General features: G+C 39.2%; 1 protein-coding gene across 7 annotated transcripts in view; it reads left to right on the top strand.

Annotated features, from left to right (window-relative positions):
* The window catches only part of MYO6 (myosin VI), a 527529-nt gene that overhangs the window by 188018 nt on the left and 324043 nt on the right, over window positions 1-15468 (top strand). For all 7 annotated transcript variants that reach the window (XM_029595584.1, XM_029595582.1, XM_029595583.1 and 4 more), the window contains exons 9-11: window positions 711-875; window positions 8280-8360; window positions 10400-10580. In XM_029595584.1, coding sequence (XP_029451444.1) covers window positions 711-875; window positions 8280-8360; window positions 10400-10580 — 427 coding nt within the window. The remainder of the gene's footprint in view (window positions 1-710; window positions 876-8279; window positions 8361-10399; window positions 10581-15468) is intronic.

Genomic DNA, 15468 nt, shown 5'->3' with positions numbered 1-15468 from the left:
ATAAATGATCCCCTTAGTTAGAGATCACTTGCAAGTTTTGGGATGTTCATTTGATGGATTTCATTCTGTGAAAGTAGCCTCAAGTATGTTTGTTGAATGGGTGTTTACTATTTGTGTTAATACCTGGGCATTTTTTTCTATCCTGTTTGTATTGAAAATCATTGAGATGTGTTCTGCTCATGGGTTTGTTTGGTTTTTTTTTGGCTTGAATTTTATCTTATGTATTATTTTATTTGATTGGCATTATAGAATGTTAAACAAATTATATTATGCTACAGATCAGTGTGTTTCACATCTTTCTAAATAAATAATAAAAAGAAACAAGTTTATTTTTTAAACAAAATTCTATACATGGTATTGACAAAATATTATACGTAATAGTTGTCCATTAAATATAGGATTTATTCTCAGTATTCAATCATGTAAGAAGGCTTTTCTTTAACTAATTTGTGTTTGGCACTCATGAATAGTGGAGGCCCTTCATCTTCAAAAATAATCATTTAGAATAAACAGTTATCTCATGGACAGCCATCATGTATTTTCTCTCTCTCTCTCTCTATGTATGTATGTATGTTTTACATGCCAAAAAAACGTTTTCTAAACATTTACTATTATTTTTCTATCAGTCATTACCCCATAATTATATTGACTTCATTGTTAATATCTTGGTTTTTGTTTTTTTTAAATTTCTTTTGCTTTCTTGTTCTCAGAATTCTGTGGTTGGTGGATTTGTTTCACATTACCTTCTAGAAAAGTCTCGGATCTGCGTACAAGGTCAGGATGAAAGGAATTACCATATATTTTATAGGCTGTGTGCAGGTGCTCCAGAAGAAATTCGACTAAAGCTTTATTTATGCTCTCCAGATAATTTTAGGGTGAGTATTCTGGAAGAGGGTATTTAACTGATTATTTATATTTTAACCTTTTTTTTTTTAACGTTTCTATTTTCATGTCATCTGGAAGCAGATATTTTGTTGAGTATCTTTCTTTTACTTATTTTGAGGGGAATCCTAAAGAGGAAATATTAAATTGTATAAGAGTTTCAAAAGTACAGCAGAAGCAAGAAGACTAGCTTGAAATCAATTACAATTGTTTTTTATTGGCTCTTTGCTTCCTAGGGGGTCAGAAAAATTGCAAGGTACCACACACACATTTTCAAAAGCAGCCATTTCAGCAAATTACCAATCATATCACACACATGTCATATGAACTGAGGCATGACTAGATGCATGATATGAATTATGTTTCTTCGAGCAAGGCTATTCCTCAGTGAGCCAGACACTTGCAGGAGAGTAATTTTAAAATGAGGGAACATTACACACTTGATTTTTTACAGTGTGAACATTCTTGCCTCTCATGTGCATCACAGACTACCCAAAAGGATTGATTTTCTTTTCGGTATGATTTACTCAGTTCGTGGAGAAAGATGGAATAAATGCATGTGGCTCCAAACCTTAATTTAGTAGTGACCAGTTTCATACCTAGAAATTTAATTGTTTTGGGACTTTAAAACAAATGTTATTAGACAAACAATAAACAAAACAGTTGTGTGTTGGAAGGAGAGAGTAACAGTCCTATCAGCTGAAAAGTGTTTATTTTAAAAAATAATTCTGGCTAAGAACTTCATTTTTATATTCATGCAGGGCTAATGGGGGAGCCTAGGAGTAAATATAACATTAAGGAAAAAGATGAGTTTTCATACTTTTTTTCATTTTAAATGGTATTTTCCATATATGTGCCAAACAGCAGCATTTATTATTTGTCAAGCTTTGTAATTCTCTGAATAATAGAGCTGACATACTTGCACATTCAAAATTACTATAAAACATTTGGCTGCTCTAATCTGTCCATCTACACCAATTGTTCAGTTCTACAATCCCTGCCACATCCTCTGAGATCGATCCCTTGTGTTTATTCCATGCTTTCTTGAATTCATATACTGTCCTTATTTCTATCACCTCTTCAGGGAGGCTATTCCATGTATCCACCCTCTTCATAAAGAAATATTTCCTGAGTCTACCTGATCCATATCCCATAACCTCCTCATTCCTGAGCCTCCTTTCCTTTGAGAGAGTCCTGCTTCCAGTGCATTGATACCATGCATGAATTTAAATGTCTCTGTCATATCTCCTCTATCTCATTTTTTCTGTAGGGTATACATGTTTAAGTCTTTATTCAGGTTGTGTAGACTTTTTTAATTTTTTTTTTTTTTTTTGCTGCTAATTATTTACTGAATTCTAGTAGAAAGTATACCAACTTCTATTTTAGTTCTGTGATGAGATAGGGGTATCCACTGGAGCATTAAATACCTCTGATATAATCTCATGAGTGTCTAATAACATTCTGAGTAACTTTAGTAACAGAGCATTTCTGTGCTGTACTATATGATATTGCATTCTTAGCTTTTCTATTGTCATGGAACAATGAAAAATCATAGCTATACAACTAATTGATTTACTGTTTATTGATTGGTTGGAAAAATGTGTTATTACTTGTAATGTTGGTTCTCAGATAGCAAGATGTCAATCCTCTCGTGGGCAACATCATCAGATGGAGCCTGGATTTGAACTTTGACTTCAAAACCTCTAGAAGCTTAGAGAGTGACCTATTGAGCATTTGCAGCCTTAGCCAGTCTCCTGAACTCCCTGCAGGATCTCTCTGTTCAATTCCAATGGGAGGCGGGAGGGTTTTGTGAGGATGGGACATCTTGTTGTCCATCGAAAAACCATTATACTTTCTCTGAGGACAAGCATGATGGCAGTCCCCTCACAATAGAATTCCCAAGCTACAAGCTGCTTTAAACAAAAAGAAAGAGGAAAACTAAATAGTGCCAATAGGAAATATTTTGGGTAATGATAGTCCAACTTGATGTTTTCTGGTTTTTTTTTTTTTTTTAATGGAGATGGATTCTACATCCCAAAGAGACTCTGTGGGACAGACTGTCCAAAACATACTGTCATGTCAGAATTTCTTTCAAAACAGTATTGAGATGAAAATGTGTGAAGATAAAACTCACATTGCAGATTTGCTACCAATGCTGTCCTGGCTCAAATACTGTGAGCCTTGACATGCCCCACCAGATGAAGGCCCTAGTGGGCATGACAAAGGGGATCCAGTCCATTAGCCAAGAGCAGTTGAGCTCTTGTCTTCAAGAATTCCATATTTATTGGTTATCAACAAAGCAAAAAATGGGTGCACTACCTGAGGGCTTTGGCCCATTCCAGCTTGAAAGCTACGGGGTTTTTGTATTTCAAATTGTAGTGTCAGTTCACCTTCGTGGATTTAGGCACAATCGCAGACAAAGGAATGTTTGCAGAACCAAAACATTGCAAAAAGTTAATGCAAAGAAGCAAAGTTACTAGGGCCTGGTTCTCATTGACTCTGTGCTGAAGTGACCACCATCAAATTGACATTCTAGGTCAGGCACTTTAACTCAAAAGAGCCCAGAGCCTCAAAAGGAGCTTTTAATAATGGCAGAAGCACTGTGCTGAGATTGCCTGGTATAGCAGGATTCATATTGGAGGCTTAAATTGAAGCCAACCCCAGAGGAAAAAAAGTACAATGCAAAGTTGTAAGAAAATTAACTGCTTTGGTTACGAAATACTCGGAGACATATAGAAGGTATTCAAGCAACTTCATGTGAAATAGGAGAAAGGAACTAAGACCTTTCCTGAGCCCAATGTTGTAATAGTGAAGCAATCCCTGATCCTATTGATCAGCTTTAGGGAATCTCCCAACCTGGAGGATCTCGGTGGATGTCTCCTAAGGCATGGGGACCATTAACTGTCTTGGCCAGTAAGGACTGTAAAGGATCCTGGTTCCTTTTCTTTTCTTTTTGTTTTTGCATCCAAAGGAATTAGAAGACAGGTACATGAAAGCTTTAACTCCAGTGTAGGATGTGAATATCTGAGGCTAGTGCTGTGCTCCCCTTTGCTGTAACAGAAGTTCAGGAACCTCCCTGTTAGAGGAGATGGAACCAAAATTACCATAGGAGTACTACATCCATAGAATATCTAGTCTTCTGCTTCCCTCTCCAGGGGCCATTTAAAGAATTCCTGGATCCAACACAGTCTTTCCACAAGGACAGCCTCCTCGTCTATCAGTTATGTGGCTCCAGGTCATACTCACAGGAGGTCCCATTTTGTTCCTCCTTGCTTGTTAGCATAGAAGATAGAAACTTGAATGCCTGTTTGGACGAGAGCCACAAATTATAGGACACGTGAAACCCCAAAGTCTTTTGGGCAAGCTTTACTGAACTGAGCTCGAGGAATTTTCTTTGATGAAAGATACCCCTAACTAGACTTGAAGCCCTGGTTGCAGAGCTCCTAGGTTGGAATTATCCATAGTCAGCATAATCTTTACCAGAAGCAACAAATCTATATGTTTGAAAAGTAAAGCAGAGGAAGAGGAAAAAGAAACCAATTTAGTTCTTTAAGGAGGTGGCTGAAAAAAATAAAGGCAAAAAGAATAGTGTTCAGGAAATTTAAAGGATCCCAAAAAGAGGAACACAGGAAAAGAATACCTGGTGAAACTGAGGGAGGCGAAGAAAGAAATCGGGAAAGCAAAAGGTTGAACAGAAGAAAGGATTGCCAAATAGGTAAAGCGAGGTGACAAAACATTTTTCAGGTATATCAGAGAAAGAAGGAAGGCCCAGAGTGGTATAGTGAATTTGAAAGGTGATAAGGAGCAATGTCTAGAGACAGATGAAGAACTGGCAGAAATATTAAACAAATTCTTCAGTTTAGTGTTCACTAAAGAAGACTCTGGAGAAGGACTGTTGCTGGTTAAGACCATAAATTGGGGGAGATGGGGTGGACAAAACTGTGTTTAAAGAGAAAATATATGGGAAGAGCTAGGAAAACTGAAAGTGCAAAAGGCCATGGGGACCGGTTGTGGTACATCCCAGGATACTACAGAAACTTGGAGATGTGCTGGCGGGTCCGCTGAAAGACCTGTTCAATAGATCCCTGGAAACGGGAATAGTGCCGTAAGATTGGAGAAGAGTAGTGGTGGTCCTGCTTCACAAGAGTGATAGCAGACAAGAGACTGGAAGCTGCAGTTATCCTCACCTTGGTGGTGGGAAAATTAATGGAGACTGCTGAAAGGAAGGATAGTGAACTGTCTACAATCTGGTAAATTGCTGGACTGGAGGCAGCATAGATTCACCAGGGGAAGGTCCTGACAGACAAATCTGATTGATTTATTTGATTAGGTGACTAGAAAATTGGATTAAGGAAAAGTGCTCAGTGTGATTTATTTGGATTTTAGCAAAGCCTTTGATACGGTCCCGCATAAGAGGCTTGGGAGTGGGCGTCAAGGTGGTGGAGTGGATTATAAACTGATTGACAGGAGACACTGTAATGGTAAATTGAACCTACTCTGAAGAGAGACTGGTGTTAAGTGGAGTGCCACAAGGATTGATTTTGGGACCAGCTGTGTTCAGTATTATTGTGAGCGACATTGTGGAAGGGATAGAAGGTAAAGTTTGTCTATTTGCGGATGGTATTAAGATTTGCAACAGAGTGGACATGTCTGAAGGAGTAGAGAGAATGAAAAGTGATTTAAGAAAGCTTGAAGAGTGCTTGAAGATTTGGCAGCTGGGATTCAGTGCCAAGAAATGCAGAGTCATGCATCTGGGGTGCGGTAATCCAAAAAAGATGTATATGATGAGTGATGAAAGATTAATGTGCACAGACTGAGAGAGGGACCTTAGAGTGATAGTGTCTGGTGATTTGAAGGTGGTGAAGCAATGTGACAAGATGATAGCTAAAACTACAAGAGTGCTGGGCTGCATAGAGAGAGGAATAACCAGCAGAAAAAAGGAGGTGGTGATACATTGTACAGATCCTTGGTGAGGCTTCACCTTGAGTACTGTGTTCAGTTCTGAAGACCGTATTTCAAATAGGAGAGACAGGACGGTGGTGGTCCAAGGAAGGGTGATCAAAATGGTGTCTGGTCTGTATCAGAAGACTTATGAGGAGAAACTGAAGGATCTAAATATGTAAACCCTGGAAGAGAGAGGTGCAGGGGAGATATGGTACTGACCTTCAGATACCTGAAAGTTTTCTAACTGATGCATGAACTTCAAACCTTTTCGATTGGAAAGGAAACTGTAGAAGTAGGGGTCACGCAATGAAGTTCCAGGGAGAATGACTGAGAACCAACATCGGGAAATATTTCTTCACACAGAGGGTGGTGGATGCCTGGAATGCCCTTCCAGAAGAGGCGATGAAGATGAAAACAAACAAATTCAAAAGGGCATGGGATCAACACTGTGGATCCCTAAAGGCTAGAGGTTGGAAATGAAGAAAAAGGGTGCATGGGGTAACCTTCATGGAGGAGCAGTTACTATCCTTAACAGAAGGGATATGGATTACTACTCTTAACCAGTTAGCCTTGATGCTTTTGATGTAACTGCAAAATTGTTCTCCGATTCGGCAGGGGCAAAAAGGGGAGTTTGGATTCAGACAGCCAACGCTGGGCCCTGACGTCTATGGTCCGAGGGTAATGATTTGCAAACATTAGGGAAAAATCACAGGACTTCTCCTATGGCTAAGTCCAAAAGCAAAGCATGTTCAAGCATGTTTAAGCAACAAGTCCAGGAACAAGATTTAAGATACATATGATCAGGGAAGAAACGTTTGGCAAATCAGAGAATACATTTATTATAACATATGAAAATTAAAGAGAGCAGCAATGAATGAATGCCCAGAGAAAAAACATTTAAATGTGCTCCAAACAATTAAATTGATCCCAGTACCTGTTTCGAGGGAAGTCATTTGTTTGAACACCACCTATGTAGGAAAGAATGTGAAAACAGCTACAAACCATTGAATAATTTTGATGACAAAGATGCAAAATAGCACACACCGCAAATTGTTATAAACAGGCAAAGTACAGCTGTAGAAAAAAAAGTACAGAAAAATGTTAAATAGTACAAGCAATAAAATAGTAATACAAATCTATACATTGGGAACAGAAATTCAGTCAGGTGCAAACAAAAAAGTTCAAAAGTCCTTAAATGGTGTGTTATGGTCAAAAGGACTGTTCATAGAAAACATTGGAAAAAGAATGTAGAACATGTGCCATGAAAATTGCTTTAGATTAAAAATAACAAGGCAATAAATATTTCTCATAGCAGGAGACAGAAGAAATAACTTTAGAATTGTTTGCTAGGTGGAGCTCAAAGGACTTGTCAAGAAGTGTGTCTTGTTTTAAATAGCTCAATGATAGCAATTTTATTCCTTAAGTTGTGATAATATCCTTATATAGTTTTCTATTCTTTTCAAACACTGTTGATTTGGACATGGTAATCTATGGTCAAACAACCTTGGGATGTGATTTCATAAGAACTTAAAACCACCTTGGAGTCTCCCATCCAAACTATGAATGTTGAAGCAACTGTTGGTATTTGCTAAGTAGGGGACATACTTCTTACTATCTTAGCAGAGAACCATATCTGAGAACAGTTTAATAGGGATAATACTTCTGCTTTGAGTCCATTAGGGAAGCAAATTTCAAACTGTCCACTTTGGGACAAAGTTTGCAGATACTTTTAATGTGGGCTTTGCACCACTTTTCAAGATGTCAGATCTAGGAAGGGAGTAGGTTGGTTGAGAGTAAGGGAAAGTTGGAGAGAGAGAGAAGGCTGCAGGGGGAGGCGAGAGGGGAGAAGGGAGTAAAAAAGGATTTAAGGGGAGAGGGAGGGAGGAAGGAGGAGAGAGGACTGGATCTGGGTAGGGTGGGGTGGAGGAGTAGCGTGAGAGGGCTGCATTGGGGTAGGTGGGGTGCACTTGCCATGTTCTCCTGCCTTTCCCTCCCCAAAACGCATCATTGCTAGGGGGCGAGGGGAGGGGGAGCAGAAGGCAGCAGTATATGACAAGTAAATTTCATACCTGGCAGATAAGTCGTGGAGTAATTTTAGAATCCCTGATCATGCAGTTCTGCTGTTAGTATGGGAGGAGTTGAGGCTGGAAGGGTTAGAGGGCAAAAGAGAAGAAGATGTGGAGGTTAAGAGAAAAAGGTTTGTTAGTGTAACAATGTGCCAAAGGCAGGGATGTTTTACACTACAGGACCATAGGTTTTCATGTCTGTTTTTTCTCTCTCTAAAAGCACTCTTTCATTCTAATTGAACATAATACTTTCATCTGCTTATGGATAATGCTGTGCTTATAGATTATTCAAACCTCATCTATTTGGTTCCATTCCTGTTTATTTTATTCAGCCTAGTTTATATAGTCTTTACAATATATTTGTATTTTTATTTTTTCTTTACATAGTATTTAAATCGTGGCTGCACTAGGTACTTTGCATCGAAAGAAACAGATAAGCAGATTCTGCAGAATCGCAAAAGTCCTGAGGTAGGCTGCTCTATTTCTAAGCGATTAATTGTATGCTGTACATAATCTTATTAGTCTTGCCTGACTAAAATTATACATTAGGAGGATAATTTTATAATAGTGCTGTTAGGGCTAAAGTCTGTGTGTAGAAAGTAGATGCAGATTTCATCCTGAATTTGCAAATTCAGCTTAGAAAACTAGAGGGTATGCAAGGAAAACACTGTAATATAGGTACACATTTACACTTACTTGTTAGTAGGTGTAAATGTGACTGAGTAGATTTATGTGCATTTTTTCAGAAATTTAAAGTATTTGGGTAAATGCTTTATATCTCTGCCTCAACTTTGCTCCCTCCGGCCCCAGAATGCCTCTTTGTATGCGTAAAATATATGTGGAATCACTTCTACACATTTATCCCCCCCCCCCCGTCACCCCCCAGGGCAATTTTCAAAAACCCATTTACATACACAAAACTATTTTATACATATAAACATTTTTGAAAATTCAGCCATAAGATACCATTTTTTTTTTCTGGGGAAAAAATGTGTTTAAAGAAGTAAACCATGCAGTACTTCCCCATCTAATTACCATGGCTGGGCTGACTGACATGTCTTACAGCCAGCAAGTAACATACCATGAGCAAAACAAAACGCTGCACACACATTCTCTTATCTAACGCCGGTGCGCTCTTTCTAGCAACCACACGTTGCTTGTTTACCACTTGCAGGTTGCTAACAGCATTGTTTTTTGTTTTTCGTTCGACGCTCATTGAGCACAGAAAATAATTCTTAGTTTCAGTTCTAAGTATAATTAATGCTATGCTTGGTTTACACCCGAATCCCCCTGAGGCTTCTTGCAATCACAAATAAGTACAGTGCAAGAACAGAGCATTGGTATTGCTCTGCAGCTATGTCCTAAAAAAAAATAAAAAAAAAATGGAGGCTTGAGGGCATTTTGTTAACTTAGAACTGTGGTTCTCAAATTTCAGCTTCTACAGACCCCTGAAGAAAACCTAATTTTCAAGACAATCCCCAACGAATAGTCATGAAATATGTTTGCGTTAATTTGCTCTGGCAAAAAAGAGGTTAATTTGTCCACTTTGCTTATGCGAAACCCCAGGCTTATTGGAGGTTCTCTAGAACTGGATTTGGGGACCCTCTACCAAGATACCTGCAGTTTTTATGTTGTTTTACATTACTTTCTGTTTGTGTAGAGCCTTAATTGAAAAATGAATTCTTTTAACTTGAAATCTGTTATTCTCTCTGTGGAATTATTTAACTATTTTGTATTCATATATATTGCAGGAGATACAACTGAACAGTGCAATTACTTAAATTATTTTTTTTGTTTGTTTTTCCCTTTATATTATCAGGAAGATGAGGTGATCCTTTTTATATAAATCCAAACACTGAGTTTAGTTTTAGTGCATTCTTAGACATGCTCTGTGGAGTGTTTTTCCTTTGTAGAATGCATGTCATATTGTTAGTATGAGATAACCGCACGCTTCTCAGTTTCCAGCCTGTTTTCATTTAGTCTGCGTATGTATTACAAATATTTGTTTTGTATCTTAACACCCAGAGGACTTATCTTGCATGTTTGCTTTGTCCCTTTTTGGCTGCATGGAAATCAGTGTCTTCCTCTCTCTCTCTCTCTCTCAAAAGAAATACAGTTGCTAATACTTTGGCTACAAACAAATATTTAAGATTGCTCATGAAGCTAGCAATAAAATATTCTTTTGCTCACCTCTTTAAGGATTTAAATTTCACGTGGTAAGCTTGTCGTTAAAAGAAAATTCTTAAAATAATGATATGGCATCTGTTAAATTATTTTTTTACCACTTTATATTCTGCTTGATGACAAAAAGTGGTACATGTGTGAGATCTTGCCATCATGTGCTGTTCTCAAAAGGACCTATCCAGTAAGGAATTCCTCCTATGCTCTGCCTCTTGCATAGGTCCTTCATGGAAAAAAAGCATGTATCCCGTGTATAATCTTATTTATAATTTATTTTGTTTTATAATCATTTGGCGAATTAGATACCCTTTGTTGTCATTTTGCAGTACCTTAAACAAGGTTCCTTGAAAGACCCACTATTGGATGACCATGGAGATTTTAACCGAATGTGCATAGCTATGAGAAAGATTGGTTTGGATGATGCGGAAAAACTTGATCTTTTTCGTGTGGTAGCTGGTGTACTGCACCTTGGAAATATTGATTTTGAGGAATCTGGCAACACCTCTGGTAAGAAAAATAAAGGATAATTTTCTTCTTCTTGTAGTCTTATTAGGGTAGCAATCAGTTTGATGTATCGTATCATATCACTGTATTCCAAACAATGGTTTATGGAAGTTTAAAATAAAAGGGGAAATACTGAAACTGCACATCAATATACTGTATAGATCTATATAGGAATAGATATATATTTCTATTCACTGTAGGATAGGGTAGTATGTTATTTTAGCATTTTGATATAACTGTGTATCCAGACAAATGCATGCTTGGGTGTACCCTGCAAAATGTGTGTTGTCATACTGCTATCTCTTGTTGTTTGTCATCTCAGTTTCTCACACTTCTATCTTTTCCTTTTGTTTCTTTCCCCAGTTGCCTACAATCTGTCACTTGTCCACATATTCCTTTCCCCTCCCCATGTCCTCTTCTGCTTCTCCTCATCCTCTTTTATATACACATGTTGCAATTGTATGTGTGTGTTTTTTTTGTTGATATGACAATTTCTTACTGCTGCTTTGGGCTTCTAGCTCAATTGGAACCAGCCTCTGTTAGACTATAGCACTAGGAGCTTTAATTTGCAACTATCCAAGAATATTTTCCCTCTGTTATATCCGTCTCCTAACTCATATAGCCCAATCAGAGCAGTGGTGGTCCTTGTCCAGGTGAGAGGAGATCTTGCAGCAGAGCTTGTTCTGGAACCCTGCAATCATGCATCCTAAATTTGACTACTAAGTGTTGGCCATTGTATGAAACTGAGACTCCCTCTTCTCAGGGGCTGTGAGCACTACCTTAACAGCATCCTCAGCCCAGGTGATCAGGGCACTGCAAGAGATGACCTGGGAATCAAACCCAGATGCTCTTCATGGCAGTGTAGGGCACTGCTGTGGCACCACCAGGCCAGCATGAAAATTGTATTGACAGGTGTCTTTGGAGAAATTTTTCTCTCGGTAACCACTTCTGATGAAGGATAGTGTCACTGTGTCACCATCACAGCATAAGTGCCCAGCTGAAGAACTAAACAAACAGATGATGATTCAATGTTTTCGCTACAGAATTGTTTTGCTGAAATTTGATTGGTTTATATTATTTTACTATTTTTATTAGCTAACCTTCAGGTTACATGGATAGTAGTAAAATTTTAATGACCTTTCTCCAATGTTTCATCATAATGAATGAGGCATGACATACTCTTATTATGATGTAAGATATTAGGCATGTGCACAGCAAAAAAATTGGTTTGATTTGTTTATTCATTTTGTAGGTTGCAGTCATTCATTTGGTTTGTTTGAAATGAAAAAAAAAAAGTTTGTTCTTTCCCCATTATATTCAACGAGGAAGCAATGCAGCCTATTTTGGGCTCTCAAATTGTAGTTTTAAATCATTTCTAATGAAACTGATAGGATAGACCTAATTAGAAGGGTGTAGGCATGCCAACTCTTCGACTGTGAGTGTGGCACCAAAATGGGAGGAATTCTCGAAGACCAGCATCAAAGGATAAAAGCAGCAGCAAGAGTGACCAGAACACTCCAAGGTTCCAAAGTTGAGACAAAGAGCACTAACAACATGAATGCCCCTAAGGCTGCACGAGAGGGGCAAAGTGGCACCAGATGTGGAATGAACAGATCAAGGCACCATGAAGGGGGAACAAAGCTTCATAAGCAGCATGAAAGCCGCCAAGGTTGTGATAGAGGGCCAAATCAGCATAAAGAGTGACATGAAGACCCCAAAGCATCATGAGATGCAAAGCAGCCACACAGAGTGGTAAGATCACTCTAAGGTAGAACATCTGTGGCGTAGTAGCTAGACAGGGTGGTAGAAAGACCCCCAAGGTACTTTCAGTAATCTTGCTGCTCAAATGGAAATTCTGAAAAGCCTAGTAAAAGGCTTTCCATGAACTCTGGGTGTTAGGTTCCATATTAGGAGCTACTGCCCAGGAAAGAGATCTATCTAGGCATCATGGTGGATAATACTTTGAAATCGTCGGCTCAGTGAGCTGTGGCAATCAAAAAAGCAAACAATATTAGGAATTATTAGGAAGGGAATGGTGAATAAAACGGAGGATGTTATAATGCCTCTTTATCGATTTATGGTAAGACCACAACTTGAAAACAGTGTACAGTTCTGGTCGCCGCATCTCAAAGATATAGTTGCGATGGAGAAAGGTACAGAGACGGATGACTAAAATGATACAGGGGATGGAACAGCTCCCCTATGAGGAAAAATTAAAGAGGGTAGGGCTGGTCAGATTGGCGGGTAAATGGAAATTGGTTATTTACTCTTTAGGATAATAGAAGGGCTAGGGGGCACTCCATGAAGTTAGCATGTAGCACATTTAAAACTAATCGGAGAAAATTCTTTTTCACTCAACGCACAATTAAACTCTGGAATTTGTTGCCAGGGGATGTGGTTAGTGCAGTTAGTGTAGCTGTGTTTAAAAACGGTTTGGATAAGTTCTTGGAGGAGAAGTCCATTACCTGCTATTAATCAAGTTAACTTAGAAAATAGCTACTGCTATTACTAGCATCAGTAGTGTGTGATTTATTTCGTTTTTGGGTACTTGCCAAGTACTTGTAGGCTGGATTGGCCACTGTTGAAAACAGGATGCTAGGCTTGATGGACCCTTGGTCTGTCCCAATATGGAAATTTCTTATGTTCTTATGTTCTCATGGAGAAACTGCCCACCCTTCATGTTTAGATGAAAATGACCTCTTATTTTCCTGCTCTTCTCTATCAGGTCCTTCAGGACTGGAAACTGTGGTCCTTGTGCCCCAGCCCTAGGGTATCCCTCACTACTAGGTGCAGCAAGTATGCAAAGCAAGAGATTAGAGAGGCCTGCTCAAGAGGCCATGCTGGGACCACATGGCAGAAGGGGGTGAGTGCTCAAGCCCGTCAGACATCTTGGGTTCCCCCTCCCAATCCACTGAGCCTTTTTCTGCCACTGCTACCAGCCTATCTCGCACAGCTCTCCTCCTTGATCCCATCCTCTATATTGACCATCCAGGTGTTTTCTGCCTAATTTTTAGGTTAAATTTGAGCCTGGATGGTCAATATAGATGATAAATTTAGTTCTCCTGAAGAAGGCATAGTGCCGAAACATTGTCAGTGTTGGGAGATCTGTGGGATTAAGTTTTAAGCACCCGTTTGAGAGGTTGGAAATTGAGAAAGGAAAATTGTTTTGATAAAAGATAAGTATTAGAAGAAAGTTTTAGGAAATTGTTTTAGGACTTAAGTGGTCAATAAAATAAAAGCTTTTTGGTTAGGTTTTGTATATATGGGAAAAGTATATGATGCTAGTTGAAGCCCATTGTGAGCAAGAGCCTGTGGATTATTTGATACAGAGCACAATTTTTCTGATACTAACTTCCTGTATATTAGATTTATTTTTCCTCATTGGTTTTCCTTTTTGCTTGTATATTTGATTAAGGATCATAAAATAACGCCAGATTGCGAAAGAAAAATCTAAGGATGGCGTTTGTCTAACAAGAAAACAAAAGATACCAAAAGGTTCCTCTATTGGAGACCTCTGTCTCGTGTGATGATTTAAGTAAATCGGTAAGATTTAAAGAGGAGTCTTTTGAGAGACTGCCAGCAGGACCACCTTCTGACTTAGGTAAAAAATAGGGCTTTGATATTACTGGCATTGCTGCGGCTGGCATTTTTAGAACATGAGAAATATAACTCTTGAACAAATCGGAACAAGAAATCAATTTTATAACAGGAAAATTTAAAACCCTCAAATTATGATTCCGCAAAGAATTTTCAATGTTTTCCAGCTTCTTAGAAGAAATCTGATTTGATTGAACAAGAGCATTTTGGACTTTCTCAACTGAAACAAGCTGAGTGTCCAGTGCCTCCAGTTTAGTACCATATGAAGAAATCAAATTTGCATTTGTCAGAACATGATGGCTAGTTTCTAAGGTAGCTTTAGTTAGAGGGGAAATGGAGGTTTCAAGAGAGATGAGAGCTTTCCACACTACCTCTAAGGTAACCTCGGGGGATTTAATAAGTCCCATAGTCAAACCCAAGACGTTCGAGGCTGCACCGCCTCCACTCAAAACAATGCCCCCTCCCAAGTCTCCTAATGGGGCCGATATTAGGTCCATTGCTGGGAGAGCGGCCGTTTCTGTTACCTTCATAGCATGACTGTCCCTTCAGCAGTTTCCAAAATCATCCAGATGATGTAATTTTCCAGCAGAAGTGGTCACCATGCATTCCAAATTCAGATCTACCAGACTCACCTCCAGGGAAGTTGGTAAGCGATCCGAGGTCATGGGCAGGCTGCGGTGAGGAGGAGGGGAAAGCGTGATTGGGGCTTAAGGATACTTCTTCGGTCAGTGGGGACGGCGTTCACTCAGCGTCATTCCCCGCAGCAACCAAGACACCTGGATTCGTGAGTGGCGTAGCTGGGAAAAACCCCGTCAATCCGGGGCTGATGAAGTCAAGCAATGGGGAGCTAGTAATGTTGCCCCTCAACTTGGCTTTCCGCTTCATATGAGGCATTTTGATGAGGAAATAATGCAAGAAATAAGAACTTTGGAGAGGGGAGTTTTCACAGTGTTCCTCACACGGTGGCCATCTTGAGCTCCCACTGATTTCCATCTTAATTAGTCCATTGTCTTACCAACCTTCCTTCCTAAGCCTCGTTCGCACTGGGGTGAGCGAATTCTGCACAGCCTGGATTGCAAAAGGGCCTTAGCGTTCTATCTGGAGTGAACAGCAGGCCATAGACAGTTGACACAACGCTTCACTTCTTTCGACAAAAATAGATTGGGAGTTGCTGTATCCAAGCAGACCTTGTCTAACTGGCTTGTGGACTGCATCTCTTTCTGTTACACGCAGGCGGGTCTATAGCTGGGTGGCCATGTCAAAACTTATTCCATTTGGGCCATGGCAGCTTTGG

This window comes from Rhinatrema bivittatum, chromosome 3, assembly GCF_901001135.1.
Source record: "Rhinatrema bivittatum chromosome 3, aRhiBiv1.1, whole genome shotgun sequence".
Taxonomy (NCBI): Eukaryota; Metazoa; Chordata; class Amphibia; order Gymnophiona; family Rhinatrematidae; genus Rhinatrema; species Rhinatrema bivittatum.
Note: the sequence above shows the minus strand (reverse complement) of the source record. Positions and strands in the feature narration are given on the sequence as shown.